Source organism: Gossypium hirsutum, chromosome D11, assembly GCF_007990345.1.
Source record: "Gossypium hirsutum isolate 1008001.06 chromosome D11, Gossypium_hirsutum_v2.1, whole genome shotgun sequence".
NCBI classification, from domain to species: domain Eukaryota; kingdom Viridiplantae; phylum Streptophyta; class Magnoliopsida; order Malvales; family Malvaceae; genus Gossypium; species Gossypium hirsutum.
In genome coordinates this window covers 62,364,446-62,376,606 of record NC_053447.1, presented here as the reverse complement: position 1 = coordinate 62,376,606, position 12,161 = coordinate 62,364,446, and the positions used below count along the sequence as shown (strand labels likewise).

The 12,161-nt window shown below is 29.7% G+C and overlaps 1 protein-coding gene across 1 annotated transcript; it reads right to left on the bottom strand.

Moving 5' to 3' along the window:
• Nucleotides 1–1,488: 1,488 nt before the first annotated feature.
• Nucleotides 1,489–2,807, bottom strand: LOC107927171 (nicotianamine synthase). Its single transcript, XM_016858197.2, has one exon. The coding sequence runs from the start codon at nt 2,695–2,697 to the stop codon at nt 1,738–1,740; it is 960 nt and encodes a 319-aa protein (XP_016713686.2). The 5' UTR covers nt 2,698–2,807; the 3' UTR covers nt 1,489–1,737.
• Between the last annotated feature and the right edge of the window lie 9,354 nt (nt 2,808–12,161).

The window sequence follows — 12,161 nt, the reverse complement described above, 5'->3', positions numbered from 1 at the left end:
ACCAATTGAGGGTGAGTTTGAATAGACGGTTAAGTGCACGTACAGTATCACTACAGTATCTAATCTCACCGTCACCGTTGTTTTTAGACTAACCGTAGATAAACGCATCACCCATCCAAACTCACCTCGAGTTAAAGTTTAATTATCCTAAATATTTATAAATTTAAAAATATATTTTCATATACACTATAAAGACATAAATAATGGAATTATATGTGATTTGAAGTTTGGAATTTTGATGGCAAATAAGGAAAAAAGACTGCAGAATCCAACAAAAATTAAGGTCTTTTCAAACTTTCACCTTTGCTTTGTGTAACTCCTCTAACTGCACTTTCCATATAGATAAGCTTTATAATTTTGTACAAAAACGTCAAATTCAGGATTCTCTAATCTACTTTTTTTTTTCTTTTCTTTTACAACTCTTACTCCAACTCAAATTTTTTTTTCGAGAAAAAGGAATACCCGATCAATAGGTCATAGTTATTTATAACTCTTTATCAACTCATTCGAGTTATTTTTGTAAAAAGTGAATACTTGACTAGTTAATCATTATTACACATAATCTTTTCTCAACACTTAAATAGGAGGATAAACATATTTCAATGCATTTGAACTAGACCTGTTTATGGGTTGGGCTACCCGTCTAAAATTTGGGAGGATTTGGGCAAAAAAATTAGGCTTGTTTAAAATATGGGTCGAGCTTGGGCTTGACCATTCAAGGCCCGAGCCTAGCTTGACCCGTTTTAAGTTTATAATACTTTATATTATATTATTTTTATATATTATACAATTTAAAACACATTAAAAAATAAACATATACTAAATATATAATACTACTCTAACGTAAACATTAAAATAATGTTAAGATGACTATATAAAAAATTTCAATAAGAAAAAATGTATAAAATTATTAAATATTAAAATAATATAATATAAATATTTTTTAAAAAAATTTAAAAAATAAAAAAAATAATATGAGCGGATCTAAAATGAGCTTGGGTTAGTTATTGTAAATATGGGTGGGTTTGAGCAAAAATTTAGGTTTAGATTTTGGGCTAGGCCAGGCTTGGACAAGCATAAAATATGTTATAAAATATCATGCTTAGGCCCGACTCAAACCCAACTCAATCCGGACCATGAACACCTTTAATTTAAATCTGCATCCTCTTACATTGGCAACAATGTTAATGTCAACCGAGTTAAGACACAACCAATAGTTAAAAATAATAATTAATGTAAGGAATTTTAGATTTTAAATTTTTTAAAAATTTAATCGGAATTATTTTTATAATATTAGATTTGGACTAAAGAATAATATTAATAATAGTATAAGGAAATTATATGAAATTAAAACTATAATTTATTTACTTTTTATTATTTCGGCTGGAAAAATCAATGGTACAGTAAGACCTTAGGCTAAAGGTGAGCAAAACAAGTGCTTACATCCAATAAAACTATGGGAAGCAAAGCAGAAAATAAGACCAATCATTGAAATATGCATCACCTTTGATATACCATTTCTGGAACTTAACTATAATTATCTTAATTACATACTGTGCAAGAACATAAAACCGACACATAAAAGTTGTTCAATGATTGAAATCGAGATTAATATTAACTAAATCACTCCACCCGTCAACGAAAAGATACATGTTTGTAATAAATAACGTGTTAGACAAGCAGCAAAAACATAGCAAAGGGTCCAATATGGTGATTTTTAAAGGTACATTAAAGGCTTCACGAGAGTTGGTCCTCAATATCAAGTTCTTCCATCAGGTTCACATGGTTTAAGAGGGGATTAAGCATGTCAATGTCGAAACACTTGTTGGGAAGTTTCATGGGCCCAACAGGATGCTCAGCAGAGCGGTGTTTAGGCATTGGGAATTTACGTGCAATGATCACGGAGTTAATGACTTCATCAGTAGGATGGAATATAGAGAGGACTTGGAATCCTCGTAAGTCACAAGGATCAACAACGGGATAAAGGAAACCCCTAGCTCCATGAGCACTTCTCAACATCAAAACAGCCCCAGGGTTCATGTACTTAGCCAAATGTTCAACGACTCGGACTTTTTCGTCTTTGTCCATCCCAACAAGAGCTGCTAAGAAAACGACATCGTACTCTTTCAAACCATTCGTGACATCCATTATGTCTGTGGTATGAAAGAACATCCGTCGAGACAAATCGGGATCCGACGAGACTAATCGAAGAGCTTTCGACTTAGCCGAAGGGTCGATATCGTAGTTGTGGAACGAGGTGGTTTTAAGGTGGAAAGAAGCTAACACGATCGAAGTGAGGGGAAGGGGACCAGAGCCGACGAAGGCAACTTTGTTAGGCACATTTGAGCAGTGTTTGGTGAGGATATTGAATTCGAGTTGGCTGAGTTTAAGGTAGTTTGTGTAGTAAGGGAAAATATTGAGATGGTGAAGTGGGTTATCATAGGATGCTAAGATGGTGGAGAAATGGGTTTCTAATAGTCCCTCGGCTTCACTACATAGTCGAATCAATTTGGACCTCATCTGTTGAACCTTTTTGCAAAGCTTGGTGACATCGATATGGGTGGGTGGCATGCATGTGAGGACGAGTTGGGTGAAGAGCATGTTGACATCTTTGGAGGGTTTGAGACTGTCGAGGGTTGAGATTTGGTCATATAAGTCGGTGATTTTTTGTACCAAGGGATCTTTCTCGCAAACCATTGTCGACGCTACGAGGTTATGGGAAATTTAACAGAGACTTCCAAAGGGAAAATGAAGAGAAAAATGGCAAAGGAAATAAAAAACACCCAGTTGAGAGAGGTAGAGACAATCTCAAAACCACCAATGGCGTCGTTATTTATGGGCAATTTTTGGGGGACCACACCATGCCTGAGGGTGGGCTTTGTTATTTTACTTTAGGTTAAAATACGTTGTTGGTCCTCTCTACTTTAACAAATTTTGAGATTTAGTCTCTATACATTAGAAGTTAATATTTTAATCTAACTATTTTTTTAAATTTAAAAATCCTAGCTAATCATTATCTTTGTTGGTAATTTTTATCAAAGTTTATCAACTTATTATATGTTGGGGATAAGCTCGAATTAAGCAACAAACAAGAACGAATAGCGAAAATTAGACACAAATATTTACGTGGAAAACTCTTTTGAATATGATATAAAACCACGGGTAAAGAAAAACTTCACTAAAACGGAAAAAACCCAAAGAGGAGTACAAGATGGAGAAACAAAAACAAACCCAAACTCAAAACAGAGAGTTCTCTGAAATTCACACAAAACTCTCTCTTAATTATGTTGTTGAATCAATCTCTTTAGGGTTGCTAAAAGCCCTTTTTATAGGCTAAAATTCATGGATTAGTCTGATTAAAATATCTCCAGAGTTATTAGGGTTCGATTGAGAAAAGAAAACAGAGTTTAACTAAGAGAAAAAAACCTGGTTTAGTAGGGAACACGTCATCACGTCGTGACGACATTTATCGACTTGTCGGGACGTCGACTCTTCCTCATGGCGACATGGACCCTATTTCGTCCAAAATGCGAGTCATACTCCACATTATATTTTTTTATATCAATCATATAACATGTCATATAAAGACAGTCTAATCAAAATTCCAAGTTAACAAACTTTGATAAGAAATATTTACTATTTTAATTATTGGACTGAGATTTTTAAATTGAAAAGGTAGGAAGATTAAATTTTTAATTTTTAAAGTATAAAGATTAAATCTCAAATTTTGTCAAAGTACATAAACTAATAGCATATTTTAACCTTTACTTTGTTATCAAGTAAGAGAGGCTTACTTTAGCTTTTACCTTTTCTTGCATTGTTTATGCCATAACTATACGCATAGACAATCAGCCCTTTCAATAACAATTACCCGCTATAACAACAATTAACAATACCAATCAAGGTTTTAGTAGTGTCGATTTTTTTATGTTTAATAACTCATGATAAATGAATTAATTTAATTTGATAATTCATACTGATTAACTGAGCTTGCTAGATTTATGATCTTTATAACTAATCATGAGAAATAATGTAAAATAAAATATGTATAAAAGCAATAACGCATGCACCTGTTATATGCTTTTTAATTTTGTTGATCTAATTCACAATTTATTTTAACATAATTCTCACTTTCTTTATTTGATGAATTTTGACGTATATTTACAATAAGTAACTCTCTATAACAACATATTGTTATAATTGTATAACAATCATCTTTTTATAATAGGCAAATCTTAATAGACAAATGGGATTATTATAGAAAAGTTTGTCCGTATACATTATAAAATACAACTTACTTTGTTTTAAAAATTTCGGGTTAAAAAGTTTAAGTTTTTAAATTAAAAAAAATGAGATGTTAATTTGTGATTCTCTGTCGAATGTCTTAACTCGGTTTATATTGTTCTTGTTACAACAATTTAAAAGATTCACGTTCAAATGTACCTAAACACATGGTTTTTATACTATAAAAAATAAAATTCGTTTTAACTTGGATAATCTCAATTCGGATCGATTTTCATTTTCTTAATTCTTTTCTTAGCTTTAATAAATAGTTAGGAGAATAATTAAGATTTTTTAGCGTAAATTACAAAGATAGTCACTCAATTATAATTTTCTTTTTCATTTTGGGCACTCAAAATAAAAGATTTGTAATTTGAGCACCTACATTACATAGTTGGCCATTTTAGCTACTTCCGCTAAAATCACAAATGACAAGCTGATGTGGCAATTAAAAAGAACGATATACTCTTAACTTTTACGTATTATATTGACTTAGTCATAATTTAAAAAAATTAACCCCAAAAATTTATAAATATTCTCAATTTAGTCCTAATTTTAAAAAAATTTAAATAAGTATATAAAAATACATAAATATTTTAAAAAATATATAATAAATTTAAACTTTATATCAATAATTATATTAATATTAAATAAATACAGTTATATTAATAATAGTTCAATACTTAAATGAAAACTTTTGAATAATTCAGTTACCATTTTGTATCTTTTTGAAGTTAAATGACCAACACATAAACTTATTAATAATTTAGCGACCTTTGATGTTGTATACCCTTATAATTATTTTATGTTTAATCTTTACGTAATATAAAATACATAATATATAAAAAATGATATTATAAAAATAAATCTATTTTTTTCCAAATTCATTTTTTGAATCTAAAATCTTAATCAATTCTTTCAAATATAAGATAAATCTTCAGATTTAGATGAGTAATCTGTTCTTAAATATATCATTTTTAATAAATAAACGTGAATGCAATAATAAAATACTTTGTAGTTTTAAATAGAGAAATTCAATTCCGAACCTTAAAAATAAGATTGTTTAAAAAATATTAATCTTTATAAAATTCCTAAAATAAACATGAAAAATACATGTGAATGTTTAAACTGAATATCAAGATTCTTTACACTCTATGCTTTCACACTACGGATTCTCACGACTCATTACATTTGCCATTTGGAGAACCAACAAATGTTAACCAAATAATAATTTCCCTTTTCTTTTCTTATCCTTTATTTTAGAGGTTGTCAGAGTTCAACATTTTATAATCACACTTATAATTAATATATTTATATAATTACGTTTGGAATTAAATATAAATATTATAATGAGTTTTTTATTATATCGGGTTCTTTTTTTATACAATGTTTAAAATTATCCATAGCCCCTCCTCAATTCTTAAATAGGAGGATAGCGCACTCGAATCCACGAGAAATTATTTTATGGACCCTTTCCACTACATCATCCATGGTCCCTTCCCAGTTATATAATGACGTTTCAACGATTTTTTCCATGTTATTGACTCATAATTTTCGTAATTTTTTTACCCTAAACCTCAAGCTTAAACCTTGAATCCCAAATCTTGAATTCCAAACTTGTTCAGGGTTTAGGGTTTTGAGTTCAGGATTCAGGTTCAATGATTGGTGTTCAAGGTTTGAGATTTAAGATTTAAGATTTGGGATTTAGGGCTCTAGGTTTAGAGTTCGAGGTTTAAGATTTAGGGTTTAAGATTTATGGCTTATGGTTCAAGATAAAAATACTACAAAAATTATGTCAATGACATGAAAAAAAATGTTAAAATCTCATTATATAATTGGGAGGGGCCCATGGATGATATGGTGGAAAGAGTCCATAAAATAATTTCTCCGAATCCACATCGTTTTGCACGGACAACAATAGCAATCGAGCTAAAACTCAATCGACATATAAATACTATAATTATATTCAATATATTTATACAATTACAATTATATGCATAATTATAACCAACACATTCTTATAAGTACGACCATAATAAATTTTTATGGTACACAAATCAAGGGAATAATACAGGCAAATGGTAATGGGAGGCTGAGACCTTGCTCTCCACCAACATTTTCTGGAATTTTTATTAGGATCTCAATTTTTAAAAAATTTTTTTAATTAAACCCTCCAGATTTTTAAAAATTCTGATTACGCTTTTTAAATTTTTAAAAAAAATTCAATTGAACCCTTTTAAACTTTTTAGAAAATTCTTTTAAGTCCTCAAAATTCTTATTAAAACCTCGAGGAATTTTGAAAAATTAAATTAACCTCTCAAAACTCAATGCCCGAATCTATCATGAAATTGACAATCGAAATATATTTAAAATTACATTAAATAAAATCAAATAATAGACCAGAATTGAAAACTCATACGTAACTTACACAAATCAAAAATCAAAATTAAAATTTAAAAATGGTGGAATGTGAGTTTTGCAAGGCAAAACCCCCCATTGACGCAAGCTACAAGCATCACTCACTCAATTCACACGTAACGTTGGCAATCAATTATGAAGCCAATAGGCATATACTATGGACACAGAATTTTGGTGACCCAAAATTATCCTGATTGACTGTTTTGTTTTGGTTGGGGACAAATGTTGACGTCTTTGTTTGATATTCCCTTAGGTTTATTTATCAAAACCTTTCTCATTCTCAAATCTATATATACAGACGTCCAAAATAAATTATTGTTGTGGGAAAATAATTCATTCTCTTCCAAATCCAAATATATTGCTTAATTATAATCAATTCATAAAAATTTTTGGACCGAAATTAAATTATATATTTTTACGATAACTAAAATATAATTTTATCATTTTAATGGTCTATATCTTTATAAGTTTTAAAGGGTTAGATCAAATTTTTACCGTTTTAGGGGGGTTTATGGTCTCATGGATCTCCACTACGCTCCGCCATTGAGTGATATATATATGCAGTGGCGGAATCAGAATTTTTTTGGGGGGTCAGAACTAAATTGTATATTTTTATGATAGTGAAAATGTAATTTCATTATTTTAATAGCCTATATCTTTATAATTTTTAAATGATTAAATCAAATTTTTATCATTTTTAAGAGGGCAAAGTACAATTTTACCGTTATAAATTTAAAAATTTAAGGTGCCTAAATGGAAATTTTTCATTTTAAGGTAGGGGTCGAGGCTTTAGATTTTTGAGTTTGAGATATTTGAATTCTTTCTCAAATTTATTTTGTTAGTTAATTTGAGTTGAATTATTGTTAAGTTTTTTCTTGAATAATTTCATTATAGGTTCTGATAATATATGTTTTTTTTTCGGGTCTAAATAAAGCTTATATTACATTCTAAGTTTGATTTTAAAATTTTTATTCTATGGAGCCGGAGTTTAAAATGATCAAGTAACTTATTTTATTATTTAAAAGTAATAAAATATTAAAACAACAAATTTCATATTATTTTTTATAGTTAGATTTAAATAAGAATATTTTAATTTTTAACTTAAATTTTCGTATTTAAAATTTTACTTAAACTTGTCGAATTATCTGGCACGTAAATAATCTAATTTTAAAAGAGAGAAAAAAAGGGAGTTTCCGAAGACTCAAACTTCGCACAATCGCTATATTAATAATTTATAATATAGATGAAAGCATGATGTCGAAGCAAGACCATTAGGCTTTGAAACAGCACATAATATACCCATGACCCTTCTGTGTATTTTCTCCCTATCTCAATTCCCTGTGATAGTTCAACATGCCTCTACACATATTGGATGGCCAGTTTTGAAGCTCACTGTGCATAGATGTTGACATTTCGTATTATAATTTCAAACTTAATTTGCAATATTATCCATTCAGATAATAATGATTATGTCCACTATTAATGGAAGTAAAATTAATTTATTGACATATATTTAAAAAATAAAAATTATACATATTAATATCTTAATCCTACTTGTGTAGGGGAAATGATAATAATTCATAATAATAGATACAATATTCCTTGTTTCAATTTTTATATTATATTATATTATATTCAATGGTGAATATTAGAGATGATTAGTGCTCTTTATCTAATTATCATTACAATTCATCCACTTTTGGCTTAGGAGGTAGCTCCTACTAGTAATTTGTTTTGATCTCCATGAATATATCTATATATAAAATTGAGAAACGAGGGAATGAAATAATGATATTATCTCTTTTCAATAGTCTAATACCACATCAGCAATTTTATCTTAAATTTCATGATTTTTACTGGTATTTAATCTTTTTCAAGATAAAAATATTGATGTAATATTAAACTATTGAAAAAAAGATACAAATGATGTAACATCACTGTTTCGTACAATCATTTTCAATACAAAATTAAGTTTAAAATAGCGATCTCACAAATTAATAAGCTTTCGATTTGATAGGTAGTTTTGTGAACTTTATATGCAAAAACTGATCTTTTTTTTTTTCATTCTTTTCCTTTTTTATAGATAAGTAAAAAAAATTATATTATAATTTAAGTACTTTTAAATTTATAATTAATTATAAAATTACTTATTTTTTATTTTATTCTAAGAATGTTTTCTATTTTAATTTCATATACTAATAAATATAGAAAACTTAGTTTGCATAGAAATTTAAATTATTTTTAAAAATAAATACCTTATTGGAATAGATTGATTTATATTATTGTAAACTATTTCCCCTTTTTATGAATAAAATATTTCTATTAAAATAAATTATTTATGAAATATAAGTATTTATTTACATAATTTAATTAAGATATGGTCTATTTTTATTTGTGTTTATTTCTAAATATATTAAAAGAAAAAAATATAAGAAATATATGAAGAAACATAAAAAGTAAGGTTTTATTTATTTATTTATTTTATGAAACAATGAAATTTGTTTGTTCTTGTTTGCAGTTTAAAGAAGAAACTAAAAAATAAAGAGAAAAAATAAGAATGAAAATAATACAAAATATTATTACTAAAATATAAATTATAAATTATTTCAATAATTTTATAAATTGTTTTTAAAATGTTAATTTAAATTCTAATAGGAATTATTATTTATTTTCTATATTTATTTATATAAAAATGGGTGATTAAAAATTAAAATGCTTTTATGAAATTGATATTATTAAACAATATCGTAATTAATTATAAATCTAACAATTATTTTAATTTTATACATAAGTTCTTTTCATTTTTATTTATTTATGAAAAGGAAAACAAATGAGTAATGAAAAGTGAAAATAAAAGAGAGTGATGGGTTCAAAATAAGCAGTGCCAAGATGAGGTCTACTTGTTTTAGGCACAAAAAAATGTAAAATGTAAAAAAAAAAATCCAAGACAAGAGATATTTACGCAGTTTGGTTTCCCTATATTTGTATGGCCTTACCTAGAATAATAATTACTATCTTAACACCTTGGACACCAAGTGCACTCAAGCCCTAACGCTCCAGTTTAGACTTCTCACTTTTGTACTTAGGATTTAAATATTTCCCCTCTAAGTTTTTCAATAGGACTCTTAACCAAGCAACACACTTTATTGTTACAAAAGTAATGCACTCTACAAATACATTCTTCACTAAACAAAATATGTGCTTTCTACTCAGCACCTCACCTATACAAATTCGCACACCATATATTTGTATGAACTTGCTAACATACTAAGGGTGGGTTTGGATGGACGATTGGGTGCGGTACGGTGCGTTTAGCTTACTTTTTGTCTCACGCTACTGTACAAGCCCAATTTAGCCCGGGCCCGCACCAAATAAACCAAACCATACCAAAAAATAAAAACAGCCCAATTACATTACAAGCCCAAACACTACAACCCAATACCTCAGCCCAAAACCCAAAACAAGGAAAAACCCTAGCAGAAAATAAATGAACCCTAGGCGCCACACCTAGGGTCTTCTGCGCCTCCGTCACATCCAGCGTTGCACCTACCCTCTGCCCACCTGCTCCAGCAACCCTGCAAAATAGAGGAGAACACGCAAGGCAGAAACGAAATAGTGGCAAATAGTAACAACAAAAGGAAAAATATTGTAACAAAAATGGCTATAAAAGCCAAGCATAAACCGATGTAAAAGGGGGGCTTTTTTTTATGACAATGAAAAAGAAAATAAAGAAAAATACAAAAAAAAAACTTAAAGGTGATTTCTTTGTTTTTTTTTATTTCAATCTTTCTATTTTTATTTTTAATTTTTATTTTGTAAACGAAAACAAAGCAAAAAAGAAAGGGGAAGGGACTCACCGAAGTTGTTTCGCGTCTGGGTCTTCGGAGGGTTCCTTCTTTGGTGACAGAACCTGTCGTTGAGAGGGCTGATAGTCCTTTTTATTTTGTCTTTGGGTGTTTTGGGGCCAGATCTGAACTCAAGGGGTTGAGATCTAAAAAAGGGGACTTTCGTACCTTCGCCAGCCATCGTGTACGGCGGCATCTACGTCGGTGACTGACGGCTGGTACGGTGGCCATCCGTCGGAGCTAGGACTGGGGGAGAGAGGCTTTTGAGAGAAAAATCTCACATTTTTTCTGAAGAGCAAAGAAATGAACTTTTTTTTTTAAAAAAAAAATCTAACTTATATAGGGTCACCAAACGGTGTCGTTTAGGGCTGACCCTGATAGCCCTAAAACGACGCCGTTTCACTCCCAGACCCGCGTGCGCGACCCGACCCACAATACCAAGATAAGGTCTAATTGTTTTAGGCACAAAAAATGTAAAATGTAAAAAAAAAACCAAGACAAGAGATATTTACGCAGTTTGGTTTCCCTATATTTGCATGGCCTTACCTAGAATAATATTTACTATCTTAACACCTTCGACTCCAAGTGCATTCAAGCCCTAACGCTCCAGTTTAGACTTCTCACTTTTGTACTTAAGATCTAAATATTTCCCCTCTAAGTTTTTTGAAAAACTTAGGACTCTTAACCAAGCAACACACTTTATTATTACAAAAGTAATGCACTCTACAAATACATTCTTCACTAAACAAAATATGTGCTTTCTACTCAGTACCTCACCTATACAAATTCGCACACCATATATTTGTATGAACTTGCTAACATACGAAGGGTGGGTTTGGATTGGCGATTGGGTGCGGTGCGGTACGTTTAGCTTACTTTTTGTCTCCCGCTACAGTATCGCTACAGTACCTAATCTCACCGCCACCGCTGTTTTTACACTAACCACAGGTAAACGCACCGTCCATCCAAACTCACCCTAAATCTTATACAATCAATTATCCTTTGAAATAAGTAGGATAGATATTCCAAAATCCTTAAGATAAGTCTTCTAGTAGCTAAGGATATCTTCCTTACAATAGGCTTGATTCGATTTTCTCCTTAGATCAAGGGATAATAATTGCTTAGATTTGATATCAATAATAGGTTAGCAAGAGTCTTAATCTTCTAAGGAAATCTCAACCCAAATATATTTGTTGCGAAAATTTGTCAATCCAAACATAATAGTTTTTTAGAATAACTAGTGCTATAAGCAGTTGGTATTGATTGAGACAGTAAACTAGACATGTTGAGATTATACCGTAACATATGTCACCAATTGAGATTCAAAAGAATATTTAATGGAATGGTTGATGGGAGAACCTAATTATCTTTGATACAATAAATCAAACTTTTTTTTTGAACAATCTTATTATTGTTTCTTTCTTTTTTTTTATCACAATACTTAAAACTATTTATAGCCCCTGTCTAACCTGTAAATAGGAGAATAATGCACTTTAGCGCACTCGAACCCATATCTTCCTGCATTGATAATAATATTCATACTAATCAAAATAAGACTCAACCGACACCATTAATTAAACTCTTAATTTTAGTTTTTATGTATATTTTATGCGATCT